This window comes from Centroberyx affinis, unplaced genomic scaffold, assembly GCF_046629955.1.
Source record: "Centroberyx affinis isolate AG114_WGS23_722 - 3 ecotype Tasmania unplaced genomic scaffold, CSIRO-AGI_Caff_v1 ptg000363l_1, whole genome shotgun sequence".
Lineage (NCBI taxonomy): Eukaryota > Metazoa > Chordata > Actinopteri > Beryciformes > Berycidae > Centroberyx > Centroberyx affinis.
In genome coordinates, this window is record NW_027279034.1 from 7,206 (window position 1) to 30,927 (window position 23,722).

The 23,722-nt window shown below is 40.5% G+C and overlaps 1 protein-coding gene across 4 annotated transcripts; it reads left to right on the top strand.

Annotated features, from left to right (window-relative positions):
* The first annotated feature begins 18,355 nt into the window (after window positions 1-18,355).
* rabepk (Rab9 effector protein with kelch motifs) lies at window positions 18,356-23,656 on the top strand. 4 transcript variants are annotated; one of them, XM_071515652.1, is made up of 8 exons: window positions 18,356-18,522; window positions 19,311-19,365; window positions 19,455-19,609; window positions 20,396-20,551; window positions 21,365-21,529; window positions 22,655-22,804; window positions 23,021-23,170; window positions 23,389-23,656. In XM_071515652.1, exons 2-8 carry the CDS (start codon window positions 19,313-19,315, stop codon window positions 23,616-23,618), a joined length of 1,059 nt encoding a protein of 352 aa, XP_071371753.1. In that variant the 5' UTR covers window positions 18,356-18,522; window positions 19,311-19,312; the 3' UTR covers window positions 23,619-23,656. The 4 variants fall into 4 exon arrangements, with proteins under 4 accessions (XP_071371753.1, XP_071371751.1, XP_071371752.1 ...); XM_071515650.1 differs by lacking the exon at window positions 18,356-18,522 and adding an exon at window positions 18,613-18,918; XM_071515651.1 differs by lacking the exon at window positions 18,356-18,522 and adding an exon at window positions 18,613-18,900.
* Window positions 23,657-23,722: the final 66 nt, after the last annotated feature.

Consider the following 23,722-nt stretch of genomic DNA (forward strand, 5'->3'; position numbering starts at 1 on the left):
CTTTCAAAAGCAACACAAACAAAGGCCCATGCATTGCCCACAGCTTCCCTGTTTAAAAAAAAATCAGAGTAAGAGGACAGACTATTTTAGAAAAGGATATGGAGTAAAACAGGACTACAGTGTCAGTCCAACTTTGTTCAATATATACATCCAAAATTGAGTCACACTGAGCTCCCGGATTTTTATGTGATACAAAGGTCAAATTCCCTCTTTATGACCTTAGATGACCTTTTTAATATCTCCATCAGCAACTACTTTATGAGCGTTTGAGCTTTTGCCAAAATTGGGAACTCGGGAATGTCAAAAAAGCTTATTGAATTGAACTGACATTGACATGTAGATGTTATGCATAGTATTATACAAGGCAACCCATAACCCTAAAGACACCAGGGTAAGAGAAGCAATACCTGACAGTTGGTAGAGATAAGAGATGTTTGAATGGTAAGGTATGGAGAAAGAGAATGAGAGAGGGAGAAATGGAGAGAGGGAGAAAAAAGAGAAAAGAGAGAGAAATGCCTAGAGAGACTAAACAAGAATGTGAGACAGTGAGAGTGGTATGGACAGTACCACAGTACACAGACATGCATAGGCATGCACAGGCACAAAGACAACAAACAAACAAACAACTTTCATGCCAAATGGTATTACAAGAGCTACAATAGATACAAGAGTGTAGAAATCCCTTTCCAAAGCCAGGAGCAAATTGTCTCATCAGCATCATTTTACACAAAAGAACTCATGTAACAGATTAGTATGTGATCATTTACTACCTATACATATGTTTTTAACCAAAATATGCAGAGCTGTAGTTGTACTTCTGCGTTTAAGTTCAAAGCCAATGTGCAAACTCTTACCTAGGTATTGACCAACATGAACATGTTATTGCTTGTCCAAAATTTCCACACACACACACACACACACCACCACCCATAGATCCAGCTATCAGTCTAAAATCAGCATCTATTTTGCCATGTGCAATTATTTTTTCAGTAAGACCATAAAGTAAAACGTTTGAAACGTTGCCCCATTATCAATATACTATATTACTATGTCAGTATAGAATATAGTACTATGTCACTCTTAACAGTGGCCATGTCATTGACGCTGTCACTCAAGAAGAGGCGACTACTACTGCCATGTACCTCTGAGCAAGACTCTTAAACCACAGAGCAGAGGCAACATTTCTCAATTCCCAGACCATGCAGATAGTAACGATGCCAGTATGTATCTTTAAACCCACCAGGAGTTAGGAGTAAACCGTAACCCAACCAGCACTGGCTCCAGTATGGCTCAATAGTGCTTTTTCTTTACATCGAGCCTTGTGAGAAGGTAATGTACTCTTGTCTGTGTGTGGCTGTTCATTATCCTCTATCTCCCTCTCCTTCTCTCTCTGCTTTAATATGCATTGCAGCTTAGTTGTCACATTTACATTTCAAAACCCGTGCCCCACCAGCATCCAGTAAGACCAGGCCAGGGACACTGCTGGTCTTTATGTGACAACTGAAGGAGCCATTATCAGAGGAAAGGAGAGAAGAAAGAGACCGGAGTTAATCCATGTTCTGTAACATTTTCTGTACGAACTGCAACCATTTTGAAAAGTTTCAGAACTGCTGTGTATAGGGTTTAAAGTTTTCATCTGGGGCGAGCGCCAATTCATCCCATTTGATCCAAGGAGGAACAAAGACCAGATTTGATGAAAGAGACACAAGGTGTCCTCTTGCTTCTTAGCTGAATTCCAAAACCTTTTAACTGGCTTGTTATATAACCTCCCAGAACTCATCTCCTTCCGCATCAGCTGCCAAAACCAGTGAGATGGATCGTTTTCTACATAATCTAATCAGGGAGTAGATCAAATGTACAGTGTCCATAGAATGCATAGAAACACCTATAACTCAGATGCTGATCTGCCTTGACAGACAGAAGAGTGCAACCTTATTTGAACCCTTCAAGAATGGAGCTCAGGAGAATTAAATTTGTAAGACTGTACATTTCATATTTTTAAAAGGCCTTGGCCTGGCTTTATTATTTAATAGTCTGAAATTCTCTATAAACTCCAATCATATCAAGAAGGAAATTCCAACAATTACACACAATCATTGACATGGCATCCATTCTGGCCACCACGCAGAATAGTTTGGGAGTTTGTATGTGTGGGACTGGGTGAGCTGTAGGGAGAAAGATAAAAGTGGCAAGAGAGACAGATGAGAGTTCTGACGGAAGGAGAGGAGAGAAGGAAGGATGGAGAAAAAAACAGCCTCAAAGTCATTTGTCTTGCAAAACAGTTTAAAGTCTCTAACCTGCCTCCAGCCAAATAAGAAATACATGTAGTGACAGGGTGCTCAAACGTTTTTCACCTTGAGGACTCCCAAATATTTATGGGTTTGTTAGCGGATGCCCAAACAAAGAGAAAAGTGGCTGAGTGATAAATTATAATTTAACAACTAAATAACTTTGAATTTACATTTCATTTTATGGGGAAAACCTAGGACCTCCTCAAGGAACCCTAAACTCCCAGAACACCACTTTGAGAATTACTGTGATTGGTTCTTGGGCCATTACATCATACCTTTTTTGCACCTTTATTAGGCAGATCAAAGTAGAGACAGGGGGACAGGGAAGATTGGGAGAGAGACCGGGGATGACATGCAACAAAGGTCCTGGGTCAGATTCAAACCCTAGACATTGTGTTTACATGGTGCGCGCCTTGGACCACTGAGCCAGCTCAACATTACTCAACTCCTGCTTGCCAACTTGTCATTTTGTCATTAGCAGCTTAATTTAGATTACTTCTCTGAACACTGAATTTGAGAATTCATTTAGTATGTTATTCCTATAGTGTGCCACAGTTGCGTCAATATTTGTGAACATACCATAGCCAAAAGCCTGAGAACCAAAACTTTATAGACATAAAGTATGGAGCTATTAAATGGAAAATGAGTTTATGAACCCAATGTTTGGGTTTTTTTTATACCCAAAAGATCTTTGCTCTTATGGTAATACTATTAGTTCTGATCCAGAACATGTATCTTTATTCCCAGATTTACTATCCCTATTCCCTTATCATTACCTAGGGAGCAGCTCTAGCCTTTGCATCTAATAACATCACAAGTTTGAGACCTAGTTTTCTGATTTCTGGGTTTGGAAGAACGCTGCTGCTGCTCATAAATATTGATTGGACGATCTTAGACTGCAGGAATATTACACAGAAATTCGTAAATTGAGAAGTGGCTCCCATTAATAACCCTGTCAAGCGCTGTTTACCTTCATCTTCCAAGCCTCTTCACTATGTAGTCTGACAACTCCTTTCAGTCTTTTTCTCTCTATTCTCTACAGTCCTTTCACTTGTTCCTCTCTTCCCTCTTCTTCCACCCTTCATCTGTAACTTTTTTCTGTTCCCTCTCCTTCCAACCTTCATCTATAACTTTCTGTACCTCTGCCTGTCTCAGACAGCAAGCAGTAATGTAAACAGAGGCAGCTATACAAAGCCCCATCCCCATCATTGCCTGTGTTTCAAAACCCCAGTCAGTGGCACAGCAATCAACTCCACAGTGCTTACACAGCACAGCCTGAGCAAGACTGTTTACTAATAGGTAGAAACTTCTTACAAACCACTAAATCCAGTAGTTATAGACCAAAATTTGTCAAGTTCAGTTTCACTTTCCTGGCAGCACACTGGGCCATTTCCTGTTATGATTGGGCTGCAAAAAAATCCATTTGCGTCCCGGCTGGTACTAGCCTCAGTGTGTGTGTGTTTGTGCGTGTGTGTGTGTGTGTGTGTGTGTGTATGTGTGTGTGTGTGTGTGAAAGAGAGAGAGAGAGAGGGGTGGGGTTTCTCTAATGGTGCTTTATCAAGGTTTGCGAGCGAGGGCACATTGAGTCAAGTGTTATTGATGACCCCTCCTTCGGACCTGACCAAACAATCAAGGTTGATGTCTGCCACAAAGACAACGAGTCAGCAAAAGTCAGCAAATAGCAGATTGTGTTTAAGTATGGTTCAAGTGCATGGTGCTAATTAACCACAGGTAACTGGGAGAGAGGATAAGAGAGACAAATGCAGTCACAGCAGCACTGACCATGAAACCTGTCTATTATACAGTATGTCACTCTCTTCCATAAGATGCACTGAGGTCTGCCAGATAAGATAAGATAAGATAAGATAAGATAGCACTTTATTAATCCTCTTGGGGAAATTCAGGACAGATAGGGAACCAGGAAAATGGTACATTGAACTTTTCTAGAACAACGTGTAAAAACTAGCTTAGCTTGTTTACAGTCGAGTGATGACATTAATAGGTTGGGCACAAATTATCTATTTGATTATATTGCCATTGAAATCTAATAATTATTATAATTAAGTGTAAAGGTGCTACATCTAGCATTTTTAACATTGTGCTCTTACAATACAGATGCGCCCAAAGTTTGCAGAGAAGCTGGAGAACTGCTGGGATACCAAAACCTTGCTGGAATCTGGAGTATGGCAACACTAATTAGACCAATTAGACCCTTTCAGTCCACCTATAACAGTTTCTTGCATGGAGACCCTCAAAGCTATCCCACTTCCTGCATCGAGGTTCAAACCATCCAAGGGAAACTTTTTAATCACAGCAGGGGTTGAAAGATTGCCTGCGCGAGTGTTAATTGGATGGGAATGCCCAATATTCCCCAGGCTTTGGAAGCCAAGAGCTCCCAGAACCGAACCAGGACTCCTCAGGAAGGAGGAGATGGATGCTCTGAAGCTTGCGCTGAGCGAGATCCTGGGAATCTTGAGAATCTGGCCTGGGACCTTTGTCGCATGTCATTCCCCCTCTCTCTCCTAATCTTTCCTGTCTATCTCTACTGCAAAAACATTCATAATAAAGGCAAAAAGCCCAGGAAAATAATCTTGTTATCTAATGATAATGAGATAATAAATTGTGATCAGGAGAAAACAAAGTTTGATTAAGTTGTGATCTCGATATAGCGGGATTAAAAAGTTGGGAAGCTGGGTTAGGGTTCCGTAGTGCAGTGATGACCGGTAGACCGATTATTAAATAAATGTATGCAAACTGAGTTATTAGAGAAATTGCATTACTTCAAACAATATAAACGTTGTAATCAAAATATTGCCTTGAGCTGGTTACTCCCAGTCATCAGGACATTGGTGGCCATGTAAACATACTCTTTGTTTGTGCTGTAATTACACAGCATTAATATTATAGTCCACAAGTAAAAACAGTTTACTCTGATGTTTTATTACTTAGCTGCGTGGAAATGAATCCTCCAAATAGGCCTTGAAAGTCAGTCTTTGGTTTGGGGGGAAATTCCCCCCAAACCCCATCCCCACATACTCACACATATACTGTACACACAATCCCATGCACAAAATGCTAAAGCTCCACTACTGTAACCGCACCCCATTAATACCTTATCCATATTCAGTGGTGTGGACAGGTAAATAATGGATAATGGATGAAGCCTTAGCCTTTAACGGTGCAGGTGCACCCTCCTCCAGTTTGGCTAATACCCTCCATAAATGATTCAGGGTGTCACTAGATAAGGAGGGGCAGCCTCATTACCAGCCCAAATTACTTGTTGCTACATGTGAGCCCACTTGCTGCTGCAAGTAATATCAACCTCATGGTTAGGTATGCTGACGGATCGAGTGTGGTTGCTGCCAGGCCTGTGTGACACAATCCTTTAGTGAAACTGGCACATTCCTTTAGTGTCACTAAGATAGATAGATAGATAGATAGATAGATAGATAAATAGATTGATAGACAGAGAGATAGATAGATAGATAGATAGATAGACAGACAGACAGACAGACAGACAGACAGACAGACAGACAGATAGATAGATAGATAGATAGATAGATAGATAGATAGCATTTACTAACTCTGGAAGAAACAAGTTGGGTGCCTTAAACACTCTTGGCTGTTGCTGTTTGGATGCACACAAACAAACTTAACTACCACAAATCTGAAAGAAAATGCTGACTAAAATCTAACAAACTAAACTTCAATCTACTTTTCACATATAAAAATGAAAAGAAAAACAAAAAATGCCTCACCATGGATATTGAGGAGGAAGGATGAGGTCTCAAGGGAGTTGGCAGGGGGCTTCCGCAGGTAGACTCTGAGACAGGCCATTGTGGAGAGAGCCTGCTAGCTACCAATGCACAGGCTACACGAGGGTCAGCGAAGCTACAGGGAAAGAGGCGAAACTTGATGCTTGTGTGTGTGTGTGTGTGTGCAAGAGAGAGAGAGAGAGAGAGAGAGAGAGAGAGGGAGAGGGAGAGATAGGGAGGGGGGGAACAGGAGAAGAGTAAAAAAAAAAGCATGTGGAAAGGTCTGGAGAAACGACTCTCAGAGTTCTGTTCACATTAATACTTTCTGCTTGATGGAGCAGGCCTGAGGAACCTTTCTAGCTCGAGGTAGACAATGACATTGGCCCCAAATAAGAGAGACAGAGCTAAACAGTTTTGACATTTTTCCCCAAGTATCCTTTTACTCCATGTTTGGTCTACTGGTCTAGGCTAAGAAACCATGCCAAGCGTTGGCACACTTTATTGAATATGTCATATCATAGCACAATAAAAATAATACTGTGTGCTATGATAAAAGCTGTGCATCTCCATCTGCAAGTTCGAAAGTTTTAATTCTATATATCGCTATCACTGTCCCTCCACAGCTGCTTCGTTTAACCAGCGTAACCATAAAAGGTTTTGCAGGGTGCATCTGAATATTTTGATTTGTTCTGTTTATGTTGCCTTTTTCACAGTTAACCTATCATGCTTCATATTACTAATGAGCCACCTATTGGCCAAAGTTGGTATTGCTGATGAGGTTAATTAATACCCTTACACAGAGGACTAATTTACAGTTCGCTAGCTGGTTTTCCTTGGGGTCCCTATGAATTTCATATATACTTAAGAATAGGCCATTCAAAATATAGCTTCGTCACTATTTGGACACTTCTTCCTATGCGCGGTTGACGGCATATCTGCGAGTATATCTGCGATATATGTTAGATAATATGTTTTGAATGAATGTCGTCCACATATACAAACTTTTTTGCATAATTTGACATATTCTGAGGTATAGGCCTATGTGAAATGCATTTTTGGCTTGGATGGCTTACATAAAATCTCAAATTTTGTCTGTGATTTTCCATGATTTCCGTGATTTTGCATTTAGGCGTAGTTATGAACAAAGAAGTCTATCCGATAACAACAAAAACAGTAGCCTACAACCAACCACATGTCATAAACAAGCAGGAAAAAAAAAACACTTTTAATACCCAGATTAAATCATCAGTGAATGTGTAGACAGACCTAAGCCAGTGTTTTGGGTGTGTGGTCAAAATCCAGCTTACTTTACAGCATGGCTTAACACACCTCCGGGTGAAACGTTACGCAATGGAAATAGCTGCAGCACATTACTTTGACAGCTAGCCCAGTGACAGTGTACCAGTAACCTGGAGATGAACTCGCCTTTTCATATATGCAAACTGGACAAGCATGCTGCTAATCCTGATTACTAAAACACCCAACCACCCAGGACCCAAATCAAGCTTTATTTAAGGAGAGATGAAAAGATTTAGTGGAAAGAGAGGCTTAAAACACAGGATTGTCATAGGATGGTGGATACCGCACACAGGATCCAATTTAAAATCACACATAATGTGCACAGAGCATGCTCACAATGGCATGCACACACAGAAACACACACTCTTTTTGCCAGATGAATCGTATCTCAACTATCAACTCCTCATCTCTTCCTCTTGTCTCTTTCCCAGAACTTTAAAACTCATAATCATTTTCCTTCTTCTCATCATTCTGTCTCTCCATAAAAAAAGCCCCCGATTCATCTGCCACTTATCAGTAATAGTGAAGGGAAAACAAAGGACTGCTCTGAAATTCCTGCATTACTTCCCTGAAGGGGAAACTGAGCAGATAATGCTAGGATGGTGAGGTAGGGTCTGTGTTTGGGAACGGACCCAGACTTGCATGAATCAGCTCCTCTCTCTCTCTCTCTCCTTCTCTCTCTCTCAAACACACACACACACACACACAGGATATCCTCAACAGCCATTTGTCTCCTGTCAGCTTAACCTATACTAACGAGATAAGGGTGTAATACAGTATCTCTGCATTACAGAGCAAGAAGCCACTGTCACCGTCACTGTCACCATCCAGGTGAGGAGGTGGAGATGGTGCAGTCCTACATACCAGTGGGGGTGAACATCCACAACAAACTGGACTGGACCGGCAACACAGAGGCAGGCGGGTCTGTCACTGTATGAAATAAACTACATGTTCTGTCAGTCAGTGGTAGCCATGCACTATTTCAGAAGTGAGAGCGATACTTGGTTCAAGACCAGCTTTGCAAAATGACCCTGTCCAATTAGATTTTTTTAAATGTATCCTGTGACAAGATTCAAATATTTCATGAGATTCTGTAGGCCTATGCCCTCCTGTTAACAATGCAGGACAAAAATACTGTAAGTGCAACACAATGGTGACATTTACAGTCAAAATTGAGAAGAGTATCCCTATAATTGTAATAAATGCCACGAATGTCAACCAGCTAACTGCATGCAGCCTCACTGTAGCTAACAGAATAGAATAGAATAGAATATTTAGCTTGTTCCTTTAGCCATCCCACCCAGGAAGTTAGTCCTCACCTGTGCAGAATCACCTGCTGCCCCCTGCTCCCCTGCTTCTATTGACAGTACAGAAAAAAAGCAATGATTAAAAAAATGTTTAAAACAATGTGAAGAGTATCCCTACAATTGTAATAAACACCATGATTGTCAGCCAGCTAATTGTATAAAGCCAGCTGTAATAAGCTAAATATCAACCAGAATATAAACTTCAATGTCATCTCCTCTAGCTATTTGGCTTCTTTTTTTTTTTTTTTTTATTTGGTTTCTCCTCACCTGAGCAGAATCCGCTGCTGCTCCCTGATCCTCCTATTCACAGTGCAGGAGAAAGTGCAAAGCAATGGCAAAATTTAGAGTAGCTAGAGAGTGGTAAAAGTATCCATAAATTGAAATACCATGATTGTCAACCAGCTAACTGCATGAAGCCAAGCTAACTGTAGCTAGCTAACTTTAGCTAATGTCAGGCAAAACCTTTAACTATTTCCTTTGGCCTTCCCATTGTCAGCAACTTACCTTCTCTTCACCTGTGCAGGATCTTCATGGTCATGTCCCGCTGCTTCTTGCTCTTTTTATTGGCAGTGCAGAAAAAATAAGGACCAACAATGCTGGAATAACTAGCATTTTAAAAGACTATCCCTTTCATACTGTAGGCTACATACTATGAATCTTAGTTAAAGCAAGTGTGTAGCTAGCTTGGTGACTGACACGGCTAATCTATTTTAAAACACAATTTATCTAGCCTATCTATCTAAACCAAATGCAGGATAAGTCAGCTTACTTTTCTTGTTTTAAGGAAATAATCAACTGTCCGCTGCCTTTTTGCAGGCTTGCTGAACATTTTAACTACCTTAACACATGAAGTTGAGTATGTGGTTGTGTTGATGTTTCAGGGTGCTGGGTGAGCGACTGCGGCCAGGGTTTTCTTATTGCCGCTAGAGGGAGCTGTTGCTATTGGATTTGCATTAGAAAAAGGGGGACAGATTTGCATTTTGCCATAAGTGTAGGAGACACATCCCCGGACTAAATAGAAATACTGTAAATACTGAGGACTAAATATAAATATACACTGTAAATAAATATAGCAAATTGAACTCCATCCAGAACATCTCCCATCATATGGTTAGCTGATGCAGCTACAGAGCACCTTCAGCCTCAGCCTCATCCCCCCAAGGTGCAACACAGAGACCTTTAGATGCTTTTTGTGCCATCAGACTGGTCAGTGCATCCTGTCCAGTCTCAGTCAGCTGGGAGGGCGGTGAGGCAGGGGGCCTGCACTGATACAAACTATCTTGGACTATCTATGGTTTGGACTAATCTATACAGCGTAGCTTGCACAGTTTATATGTCTTCAGCAGGCTATATATGTAGAGGTATAACAGATTATGATTATGAGAGTGTTCAAATTAAATGTGCCTTTCACATTGTCACTTTTCCTATAGGTTCCTCCATCTGCAAATCTGCACACATTTGAATATATCTGGAAGGTGTGTATAGTTCTCTGAAAACATGTATAGTAGGCTATACATGCGTTGACACTTATGTAAGTTAATGTGAATATGAGCTAATTTCTGCACATCCATGCTGTAATCTTTCATATATTGTTCCCATCATATTCCTCTCATTGTTATATGTTTTAATTTTCAAACCTTTTTCATAAATATCACATTGTCTTTATGTCTCAGTTTTGCTGCTGATACTACCGCTGCTATTTTGCACATAATTTCAGTGTGGGTATCCATACATTTTTCCACATTTTCATTCATACATTTCTACTTAATATGTCCAAGTGTTGGAATTGCCAGTTGTGTATATTCATATAACCCCCATTTGCTCTGTTATTATTTATGGCCAAATTTCCTCGCAGGGATCATTCAATTTCATCCAATCAAATCCAATCTTTTTTTTTTGTATAGGCTATCACTCTGATATTGCCTAATCTTATGTACAGTGACATAGAATAAGTGCAGCAAAACAATGAATTTAAGTTCCTAGATTGGCAATATTACAGTAATAAGTAAGGAGTTCAAGGGTCAAAACCATAGTGCCTGGAAGATAGATATAACGAATATTCCTGTGTCCCAAAAAGGTTCAGGTATGATAAAGAAGTGCCAGGTAAAGACATACTGTATGTGCCAGGCAGAAAAATTGTGAGGCAAGAGCAAGATCAGGTGCAGCTGGAGGAGGGAGGTAGGGGAGTGGGGAGACTTAATTAAGATGGGAGAGATAAGTAGGAGAGAGAAGGACGTGCTTCTTGAAGAGATGAATTCATGCTGGAAGATTGAGGGTGACTCTGCAGTTTTGACTGGAGTGGGAGAGACATTCCATCATTCTGGAGCGAGGAGAGAGAAGAGTCCAGGCCGGGTGGAGAGATGGCCAGATTGCCGCAGGGAAGGGAAAGCTGCGCACCTGGTGCTTAGTCAATTTAGTGACTGGCAGACTGTACAAGGCAAGCCGAGGAAATACACAACCAACAACACTTAAACAAAATAAGGACATGAGGCATTGAGAGACTAAGAGCAAAACAAAAGCCTGATCATAAAAAAAGAATAAAGGCAGAGGGGTAATGTTACATTACTTACAGAATATGACAGACTTTGAAGCTAGGTATTAAGATAAAATAAGATAAGATAAGATAGCACTTTATTGATCCCCATGGGGAAATTCAGGGATTCATTGAAAAGCAATTAAGGGATGAAGTGGAAAATGACTCCATTCACACTAAAGTATGTCAGTCAATATTTGGAAGAACCCGGATTGGGACTTTTGTTGCATGTCATCCCCCTCTCTTTCCTGTCTCTCTTCACTAATGTCTATCTAGTAAAGGCAAAAATTCCCACAAACAATCTTTTAACAAAGAAAGGTACAGTTGAATAAACCAGAGCCAAGTGAGTGTGGACCAGGACTCAGCCCAAGGGAGACCCCCAGTGGAGAAAATTCATGGTGAAGCTAGAGACTCTCTCATCAATACCTGACAGGATCACTCAGTCTGGGAGGAGTTGAATGAGGAAAGGGCAGCCCCAGAGATTCATAGTTCGACAAGAAATGAAGAATCTGGTGGTTCACAGTTCACAGAAAGGGAGGAGGTAAGGGAGGAGAGGAGAGGAGAGGAGAGGAGGGGTTAGAAGCGGAGCATTAGACTTTAAAATGGTAAGAAGGTGACTTTTACAGCTGAGTTGTATCTACAGGAGGAAAGAATGAAAGTGACAGAGGTCATCCATCATAAGCAAGGTTTCTGATACAAGCTGTAGGTGAATGTGACAGCGAAGGTCAAAGGAAGATGAGAGAGCAAATATAAATGTGTAGATGCCGCCTTCTGTGGTAAGACAACAAGCAGAGGAAGTGAGAAGAGAGGAGAGGAAGAGAGCAACTCAGGAGGAAGGAAGGAGAGACAGTTAAAAATGGTAGATTTAAACTTTTCTGTGGTAAGGTTGAGATTAATTCCCTTTCTGGAGTTTCTTTGCCCATCACTCGAAAGCACATGGAGGCAAATCTCTATGTGCAGCAGGTAAATATTCATTGTCAGGACATTTTAAGAGGGATGGAAACTGCCTGTTACAGGGGATCAAACCTATAATCTTTGGTGCCATGCTGTTTTTGAAGGATCTTCTCTATAATTGATGAAAATGGTTAGAGAAGCCTTAATGAATATGAATATGACTTTTGTTATGAATTTTGTTTTAGGCTAATTTGATCATGCAGATTTGATTTGATGATGCAGACCAAATGCAGGCATCCCACAGGGCCTCCACACCTGCCACGCTGTATGTAGCCTTACAAAGAAATATCATTAAAGACAAGTAGAGCCTGAAGCATGCGCACACGCACACACGCACACACACACACACACACGCATGCATGCACATACATACAAACACGCACACGTATGCACAGTCAAATACAGACTCAAACCTTCTCACAGAAGCAACTCATACTCATGTTTACTTTTACATGATGTGATAGCCAATCCGACATGAGAAAGGCACAGACTGAAACTTGCACTTGTTCTTGCTCTCAGTCACTCACTCACTCACACACACACACACACACACGCAAATGCCTTGTTTATCTTATGGGAGAAGGAGGATAGGAAGATAGATAGATAGATGGATAGATAGATAGATAGATAGATAGATAGATAGATAGATAGATAGATAGATAGATAGAAAAGCTTATCCCAATCTTGGCCAAATGAACAACATTGTCTGTTCTGAATATCTTTTTGGCACTGAGTCTATATTGAATTGAGGATTACTGTCTTGTATAGGCCATTTGCAGATGCAGCCTGTTATTACTCTGAGAACCCAGCAGAGGGCAGAGATTCACTTCATGTAGTCTGACATGGACTGGATTCTTACCTTCCCAGTATCTTGGCAGAATTTCCAATACATGTACTGGAAATACAGCACATACTTACATGCATACTAGCGTGTTTTGTAATTTTGTGGTTTGGAGATTATAATGTAGTTTCTAATATGGTATCGACAGTATTTCTTAACAATACCATAAAATGTTCAAGAGGTACCCGTTAAAATCCTGGAATCAAAGATAAATGCCTTTCAGGTGCTTTTGGTGGCATGGGGAGGCAAAGTGTCCATTTTTTCTTTTCTTTCCTACTTTGATTCCCACATAAACCTGTGGATCCAGAGCCCAGCTGGTTCTCAATCCTGGTTCTCGGGACCCAGAGTAATGTTGACCGTGACCACTGAGCATGCATGCTCTTTTTTTTTTACCAACGCTTTGCTTCACACTCACATACAGATTCACACTTCTACTTATACTGATTTCTGTAACCATAGGTGTAGATTTTTGCGGGGGGGAGATACCACAGCCAAACGGTTTATCGATTATCAAAATTCCAGGTAATAATCTAGGAAGTCCATATATGCTGTGTGCAAAATTTTGTTGAGATCGGATCAACTTTGTGGGAGAAATAGAGAAAAACAGGTTTTGCATTCAATTCAAAATGTCGGAAAAACGATCATCGAGGAAATTAAAAATTGACTTGCTTATCTGTTTTGATTTTAACTTTACTTATCAGGACCACTGCTGTCTAGTGTTGGCTGCGATGATATTATGTAATTTTATATAATTTTTATTTCTATACTATAGAGTATTTTATACACTCAAATGGGCAATTCTGCTTTTGAATGGGCAGCAGTGACTTTATGATGTCAAAACTGGTGGCATTCTAGAACTGTCATGGTCTGTCACTTGGCTCCTGGTTAGGGTTAACCCAACCAAGACAACTCATTTTTCAGCTGCCAAAAGTGTTGCAAGGATGTTTTGCTGGCCTTGCACTTGCCGAAAGGTATTAATATGACATTGTAAATTGAGAATGTTGCCATTACACAGACTTACATCTGTAAGTGTTTTGTAGATACTATCTTTTGTGAGTCCAAGCTATGCCAACTTATATCAGTTGTGGAGACTTTTGTCTCTGTCATATTTAACCATGTCTATTTTTATTGTTCCTTCTCCTAAATTGTAGTAATTTTTCTGTCAGGGACAATAAAGTAAATTGGTAATTTGTCTCTTTGGTTCACCCCAGCCACCGCCACACAGAGCCTCACGGAGCAGCAGCTCGTCTGCCTCGGGTAAGCATGTACACACAATGAATGTTCATTTGCATGCACATATACACACAAGATACAAAGCTGTAACAAGACATTGATCCATGCAATTCCAGTAAAACCTAGCTAGCATTAAGAAAATGAGCTCCAGTTTCCGATTTCTCATTTAAGTAGATATGATATTGTTGTTTCCTCTGACTTGTGTTTGTGTCTAAGCTTCCCCAACCTGGTGCAGACCTGCTACATCATGAACTCAAACCTCCGCCAACCGCCAGCGCACAGTTTGGAGTTCAATCCCTGCAGTTAACTGATCAGGCACATGCATCCACACCCATGCACACACACGTAGCTTCCCTATTCTATGGAAGCCTAGCACTTTTTTTTTTTTTTTTTCAATGAACAAGTGAGAATTTTTTCTCAATAGTATGACTTAGTATCTCATAATTATGAGATGCTAAGTCATAATTATGAGATGCTAAGTCATAATTATGAGGTGCTAAGTCATATTTATGACATACTATCTCATAAATATGGTCATCTGTTGCTTTAGCCCATTTAACATAAGGGCCAACAACTTGTGTGTTCAGATGCCCTTCTGCACACCATTTGTGGCCTTTCTGTTAGCTTGAACCAGTCTGTCCATTCTCCTCTGACCTCTGACCTCTCTCATTAACAAGGTGTTTTCGGCCACAGAACTGCCGCTCACTGGATGTTTTTTGTTTATCGCACCATTCTCTGTAAACTCTAGAGACTGTAGTTCATGAAAATCCCAGGAGGGCAGCTGTTTCTGAGATGCTGAACTACCACGTCTGGCACCAACAATCACACCAATCAATTAAAGTTGCTTAGATCACGCATCTTGCCCATTCTAATGTTCGGTCAAACAAAACACTAAACCACTTCACCATGTCTGCATGCTTTATATATTGAGCTGCCTTTACAATAGACCAAATCACCACCCATCTCTTCGCCTCTGGGTAGATAATTTCCCTGTCTAATTTCCCAGTGGATTTCATGCCTCAATTAAAGAGAAGGGAAGTATTTACACACAGTATGACAACCAACACAGGGACTGAAAAATGAAAAATCGAAGAAAAAAAAAAGAAAATTAAAACAGAAAACCTTTCAATCTTCCCTGCTTCTGCTCCTCAATCTTCCCTCTCAATTCTTCTCAGTTTTATGCCTCCCTCATCCCCGTCCTCTTCATTTTCCTTCCTTCTCCTCCTCCACAATCTGCCCTCTCTATCTTCCTCACTTATTCCTCCCTCTCTCTCTCTCTTCTATCACCCAGTTCCATCTTCATCCTGCTCCTCCTCCTCCTTCCCTCTCTATCCTCCTCACTCTTGCCTCTCCATCAGCCTTTTTTCCATCCTTGTGTTGGTCGTCATGTGGTTTGCATTCAGTGACAGAATAATTATCGACCTGGAAGTCAGATCTTTATCGTCATGACGTGGAGATGGTTTGGTCTATTACAACTTCATGCCCAAGGCTTGCTCTCTGTGGAAGAACGAAAGGAAAATAATAAATAAATAAATCCATCCTAAATCATGATTGTTATTCTTTGTATTATTCTTTGTATTTTATTCACTCTCAGTGTCATTAAATAATTTGAAAAGATGCTCAATGTTCAGTGAGTCCCATAAGAGTTTGTAGAGCAACACTGTTAGAGCCAGTTTTGTTTTGTTTCAAGACTATAAGGTCGACAAGAAAATATAGGAGTAGGCTCGTGGCGCCCCAGCCAATTCACTGAATGAGGTGCGCACAACAAGCAGTAGCTGGAAGAAGCCGTCGAGGTTCAGTTCTCAACCACAATACAGACAGTTTTGCTCCTTTGATTTCATTTGACTTGTAAAGGCCTATTTTATTTTTATGAATGTTTTTGAGTTTACTTTGTTGAGAACAAGCCAAGCCAAGCAACACCAACAAGAACACATCAAGACATCAACAAACTGTAACCTGCACGTAGTGGCTATAGTTGTAAAACACAATTTTTTGTGTCCCTCCTCCTCTTTCATTGATAATGGCAACAGTTTTAAGCCACTTGCCCAGTATTTAGTATTTTTTGCCTAAAGGGCTATTTCACCCTATAGGGTAGTTTTCATTTTAGAAAGGAAGAGAGAGCTCAAATGTCAGATTAAGGTATAGAGTAAAGAATGTGAATGGCTGTTTTGTACTCTGCAGTTCTCCATGCTGCCAATGCTAGAAACAATTGGTCTCATAGGGGGTCAACCGGGGATTTGTGGATTTTAGGTAGGCCATAGAAAAACTGGACAGGTAAGGTGGGGCATGATGAGGAAATGTTTTTCTTCATCAGTTATCCAAACCTTTTTGGTCAGAGTCAAATATGAATTTATCAAGCTCATTTTGTATGTGATCAGTTGGGTTGGGTTGGATGTTAGGAGAGCACAGCAGTCTCTATTTGATGATTGTCACCATATCTGACTTTTAATGCATTATCCAGGGAGAAGTGAGAAGTGGCTCTGCTGCCTAGTCTCTGTGAGTGTACAACTTGTTTAACAGAATAAAATGTATTAAAAATGCTAATAAAATATTAACTAATAACTAATATTAACGAACTAATTAATGAATTAAAGTTGAAGCATATGAAATGTAGTTTCTTGTGCTAGTTTAGTAGTCTAGTTTACTGTCAAAGAATAGGTCAGTTTTGGTCTTGATTTTAAAGTTAACCCTCTTAAAAAGGGCTGTAAAACATGGGGGTTGGTGAGTATAGTGTTGTATTGTCTTGTGTAGGCTATACAACAAATACATGAGGAATATCCTATATTTAAACTATCACAAATGGAAGATTTTACAGGCAAAATTTTGTACAATTTAGTAGTTTATTTTTATTTTTTCTATTTTTTTCTTAAGAAAAAAGAATGACACAGCCTACTGGGCATATTATGAAGTGCCATCTCATAATATGGAAAATACTAGACAGCACAGCGCACTGAAAAGTAAGTCGCACTTTAATGACCTTGCAAGATAGATTGTTGCTTAGTTGTGAACATGAGCTTCTCTTCAGGTGAAAAGTTTCCACCTGTGATTTTATTAAGAGGCTTTTCCTGGAGCTGCTGTAGTAACAAATAAGAGAGGGAGACTCCTGGTAGTCGCTGTCGCTCCTGCAACATCTACATGTGACCACAAGATGTCACAACTAGACCACTGAATTCATGTAACTCACTGCAGACCTATAGGCCTTTCTACCTGGTTTTTACATGGACTGAAAAGTTGATGGAGGCTAGGTTAGATGCTTAAAATTTTGCATATGGATTTTACCAAAAAAAACAAACCCTATTCAGTCATAATATATCATACAATTCTCTGTATTAGGCATATGTTTAATTACTGTACGCATATACTGTATCTCCCACACAAATCGCCTATTTCGTAGGGCTTCGCTTTAAAAAGACAGGAAAATATGTCACGATAATAGCCTATATATAGCCTACTCAACATAAAATACAGAATCGTACAAATATGAGTGTGAAAATTGTTATCTTTCTCTCTTTGGTGTGTGTGACTGGTGCTGGAGTAATTCTTTTGGTTATGTAAATCTCACAAGCAACGCAACCTTACAAGAATACTGTAATCGTGTGAACCATTGACAATGATGGGAGTTGATATATTTTGAATTATAGTCATTTTTTTGGCACTCTTAAGTTATTTGCATTTGCTAAGCAAACGTAGGGGCTATTAAATGTTTTGCACCATAGAAATCACCCAGCAACAGCAGCTGTGTATTATTATTTTTTATTAGCCTATTATTATTATGCTCTTGGTTTCAACATGTCATGCCTTTTTTTTCTTGAAGGGTAGCAGTTTTATCTTTTAGCCTCAGGTGTGAGTTAAAACAGACCAGGATCTGAATGTGGCAGCTGTTTCATCCATAGACAGTAAAACATATTGGGGTTTTTATTGTAGTTTTATCATAGCCACCGTTTACTATTTTCTGGACTGGACTGGACTAGACTGGACTGGCAGTGGATCCTTTGCTCAGGTTGCGAGGATGAAAGATGAAAGGCGGGTCGGCATCGGCTTGGGAGCGTGGGAAGCGCATCACGGAAAGGACAAAACTGCGCGTGCGCCGAAGGCAACCACGGCAACAACGTTGCCAACGTACAGGTTTGCGCAGTATGAGTTTCAACGTAGCGTTTAGTAGAGAGCCGAGATAGCGAAATGTGTATTTAACGTTAGCTTTTATTGTATGCTAATCGTTCTGTTGCACGAAAGACGGACAGCTGGTGCCAAAGAATACCGACTCCAGCTAAATGACACGGAAAGCTAGACTCCCTTCTACACGACTAAGGTAAAGTCAGGTTGTGGCTGTTTGCAGTAACTTTACGACACCGCGGGTCGCTGCTCAAAACGCTCCGCCCGGAAGGACATGGTTGTGGGGAGGAAGATATACACACGGACCGGTTAACAACATAGAAGTGTGGCTTATAATACTTACAATAATACTTGGGACGCAGCGTTGTCTGTTGACTTTATCGCTAGATTTCGCCACTGTTCACTTCAGACTCTTCTGTCTTTAGCAACTGTATTGCATAAGCCACTCCTCACTTAGCGCTCACAAGACGAATGAAGAAAACATATTTTCGGTTGTTTTGATCGTAAATTTCATGTGGGCTTTATTTTTGTGAATTTTTCCTCTTGCTGGTATCTTTTTGGAGATCCTGTATGGGTAGGAACATAATAAAAAGTAAAAGTATTCTTCACCTCATGGGGTTTATAATTTGTGTAGTCTTCAAAGTTAATCACAGGTGATGCTGCTCTGAGACATAATGCGAGATAATCACTGAGACAATCACCACTGAAAAAGGTAACAGGCTCAGTCCTACATGGCGTAGTCTCCTTGACGAAGTCCTAATGCCAATGTATAGACAAGAGCCTTATGAGAATTGTTTACCACCTTGCCATGTTGAATGTTTTGGTGCTGATTGTCTTCATAGCTTGTTTCAGCCATTTTGGATAGAGTGCCCATCACCCTAAAATGTAGGCTATATGGTGATCATTGATATGGGAAATATGTAAAAATGGTTGGAATAAACATACTGAATATTGACATCGGGTCAATTCTTTTGTCTCCAACAGATATGGAATTTCTCCCAGTGCTTGACCCTCAAGACAAACCAAGAGAAGGAATATGGTGAATAAATTACAGCTAATTCATTGCACTCGTGATGTGACCAAGAAGCTACCTTTTCGTTTTGCTGAAATTAGTTTTGTTGTCTACAGGTATTCCTTGATACCCAGGGGAAGTGGCCCAGGTGTCAGTGTGGGCCATAACTGCACCTACACTCCCTCTGGAGATGGAGGCAAAGGACAAATCCTTATCGTTGGGGGAGCCAACCCCAGTGGAAGTTTCTCAGAATCTCACATCATAAATCTAGGTAAAGATGTGTTTGCTGCTGTCAGCAAAGTTGCCTTGTTGCAGGGTTATGACATATATATACCTCTGTAAAAAATAAAATACTAGACATAGTGATATAACCAAATTCAAAACAGTAACACAAAAATCTGCTTTGTCCAGATATGTAGATTTTGCATTATTATTCATCAGCCTATTGTTTTTGAGATCTGTAGCGTGTTTAGAAATTGTGTAATATGGGGAACTAGGGATAAGCCTAAGCGACAGGTCAGGAAGGAAGGGGTAGCTGATTTTAGCTGTATTTGATATCAAGGGTGTTGGTTCTGTGACACAAGAAATCTGGAGGTGTTGTGGGCCTATTTCAACTGAACATTTGTGGTGGGAGGGGGGCCCACTTGATAACCCCAGTGACATACCTGCACTCACACACTCAACCCTGTAATATTTAGTTTAAGTGACTAGTGAATGGTGCTGCCTGTCTGATGGTCCTGTAGATTTATGGCGGCATAGCCTGATGTCTTCTATAGTCACCATTTGTGGGTTAGAACAGCATGCCTTTGAAATCTGAATAGGGCTTCTGTATGGATGCTGCCATAGATTATCGCACAACAAATTGTAACATCATATCTTATGTATTGGTAAATTACTCTGCATCTCAGGTAGTAATGTATCACCTTTATACTTGTCACAGCACCATGTTGGCGAGATAAATTTCTCATATGTTATGTAATTGGCAGGGAAATTAGTCTGGTTCTCATTACTCTGACTCAGTTTTTTGACAGGTCTTTATCCTTTTTGGCTCCACCAGATCAACATGAATGGGACATTCCAGAGTGGGAGGGCTTGGAGGCCAGGTACGAACACTGCAGCTTTGTGCCGGAGAGCCACCCACAGAGCCTGTGGGTGTTTGGTGGGGCGCAGCAGAGCGGCAATCGCAATTGTATCCAGAACCTACAACTAACTGGTAAATCCCAATTTAAAGGAATAGTTCACCCAAAAATTAAAATTCGGTCATTGTCTACTCATTCTCATGCCAGTACAAACTCGGGTGAGTGTTTTTTCTTCATACAACTTACCTGGAGTTCTCCAGGATCACTGCTGGAGGAGCTTCTTAAATGTCCATAAAATTACTCCAGAAACGCACACAAGTGGCCGCGCAAGGTTTGTGTGCGATAGTGCGCGACCTCCATCTCGTGAGGTTTGGTAATGCGGAAGTACATGCAATGGCGATCGACTCAGATTTTCATGAAATAATGGATCAAATAACGTGTTTTTTCGACTCATAGAGCGATCGTCGGGTGTCAGAAGACTTTGATTATACTACACAAGCTTTATGGAGTAATTTTTTTTTTGAAGCAGAATGTCCAGCTCCCTATTCACTTTCCATTCACTGGAAGAAGCTCCTCCAGCAGCGAGCCTGGAGAACTCCAGGTAAGTTGTATGAAGAGAAAACACTCACCCGAGTTTGTACTGGCATGAGAATGAGTAGATAATGACTGAATTTAAATTTTTGGGTGAACTATTCCTTTAAGTTTGTCTAGTTTTTCATTTCCATATAGAGTAAGTGTTGTGTAATCAGAGTCACATCAGTTTAGATGAACAGTTTGCACAGGTGGCAAAACCACTTGATGTTTAACTGTGTTGTCACCAAAGTGGTTGTGGTGTAAAGACCTTCCTACAGACTGGTTGTACAGTATGTGACAGTATATTGCCACATAATATTTATATTGATAAATGGGATTCAGTGTCCATTCTGTACATGTGTATACTTGTCCAGACAGTGGGTCACGCTGGAAGACTGTATCGGTGAACGGGAAACCCCCCAGTCCCAGGACATACCACACCAACTCGGCCTGCCTAGGGGACAGACTGTATGTCTTTTCTGGCGGGGAAGCAGGGGCTGCACCAGTGTCAGACCCCAAACTTCATGTCTTTGATATAGGTTAGTGTTGAATAAACCATTTTTTAAAACTTGTTTTTTTTTGTTTTTTTGGGGTTTTTTTTAATGAGCAGTGCTTTACAATGGAATCGTCTTTGATTCCACTCCGACTTCCATTGGTCAAACCATCAAAGATAAGAATGTGTCAGCTTGCTGCAACACTGTTAGAACATTTTCACTTTTTAGGCTAGCACACACAAAGGAAGTATGTAAACATCAGGTCAATTTTATCTTTTATCTCCAGCAGACACAGTTAAGGGGGTCTGCTGTTACCGCCAACATTCAGGCTTTTTTCCGCAGTTCAATATTAGGCCTGAAAGATACTGACAAAAGATCGAATTGCAATTATTTGACAGAATATTGTAATTGTGATATAAACTGCGAGTCATACCATCACAAGTTTTTCTTGTCATGATTTTTTTAGAACAAAAATCCTTTTTGGACGGCTCTCTTAAGCAATTAATTGCAGCCTCTGCGGTTTGGAAATTGTATAAGTTCATATTGCGATTTCAATTTTTTTTTTTGTTAATTGTTCAGCTCTATTCAATATGGATAATTCCCATCAGGCAAAATTTGCATGGGTGACCCTGCACACAAGGAATAGTAGGCTATTAATTACTTTATCATGTACATGATGGAAGTATGATTTTTAGGCTAGGTTTTCAAAATGAAAGTAAATGGGGATTGGTGGTTGACCAATAATGATCTCTGATGGACATGTGTCATTCTCTGTATGTTTAATGTTAGCTAAACTGTCTGATGCCACCTGACAAGCCATCCTATATTATTTACATAAAGGTCTTACCTCTTCACAAACCAACTCTGTGCTAACAATTTAATCAAAAATGCTGATTTAGGCAACTCAACATTGGCCCTTTTCAAGTTTATGTGATGGCACACGACATTTGTTCAACAGCAGCGAAGATTTTAAAATAATTCAGACATTGCTTTTGTGACACTAGCTCACTCTGTCTCGGTAGAAAATGTTCTACCAAGTTGAAATATCACCTTCAAACACCATGCCTTGCTATTTCTCAATTGATTTTCATATGCCATATTGACAGCAACAACCAAATTTGTGGATTCATAGCTTTTATCTTAATGTGCATGCCTTCACTCTGTTCCCAGCGTCCTCCTCCTGGTCCCAACCAGAAACACAAGGCAAACATCCCCCTGCCAGGCACGGCCACATTATTGTAACAGTGGGCTCAAGGATCTACATTCACGGAGGAATGGCTGGAGACAAATTCCATAGCGATATGTACTCGCTTGACACCAGTAAGCCTTAACTCTCCTGAATCATAATCAGAGGATCAGCGTTCTGCTATTTCCCAGCATTTGTCTCATTGAATGATTATTCAATGAGACAAATGCTGGGAAATAGCAGCATGAGAATCAATTAGGCCTCAAACCTTATCAATAGTCAGAGGGATGCTTTGAAGTTACCATTTTGTTTCTTTCAAAGTAGTCTAACTGTGGGTCTACTATTTAAAGGTAGCATGAAGTGGGAGAAAGTGCAGGCCAAAGGAGACATCCCTGCAGGAGTAGCAGCCCACTCAGCTGTGGTGCTGGGCAAGAACATCTACATCTTTGGAGGAATGACTGCAGATGGAGCCAGCAACACCATGCACAGATTTAACACTGGTACACAGAAGTTTCCTTAAGACAAGATATGTGTGAGCTAATGCTGGTTTGTTGTGGTTGCACTTAACTCTTAATATCATATATGAATTGTTCAGTTCTACAGCTGTACAGGCTATGGAGCATTGTAGCTCTTGACTAAAATCCTATCACAAAATCCAAGAAAATGTATTTGTAGAGCTTGTATTCCATCTTTGAAGTTATCCTTTCTCTGCTTGCAGACAAAAGTCGATGGATCCTGATGAAATTTGAAGGGGATCTGCCGCCTAACCGTTTAGATCACTCTGCGTGTTTATTGCCTTGGAAGGTGTGTGTCGAGGGGAATGGAGAAGGGGACCAAGCCCAGGGCCCAGGTGCCTCAGCAGAGACGATACAGCTGGCCTTTGTGTTCGGAGGGATGGACACTCAGGGAGTCATACACAGTGACTGTATTGTGACTGTAATAACATGACGTGCCTGGGTGTTGTGGATAGTTATATCAATGTTGTATTAAAGTGTTTAATAAGTACTACAGTGTAATTGCTTGTGGTTATTGTTGTGGAATAGCCTGAAATC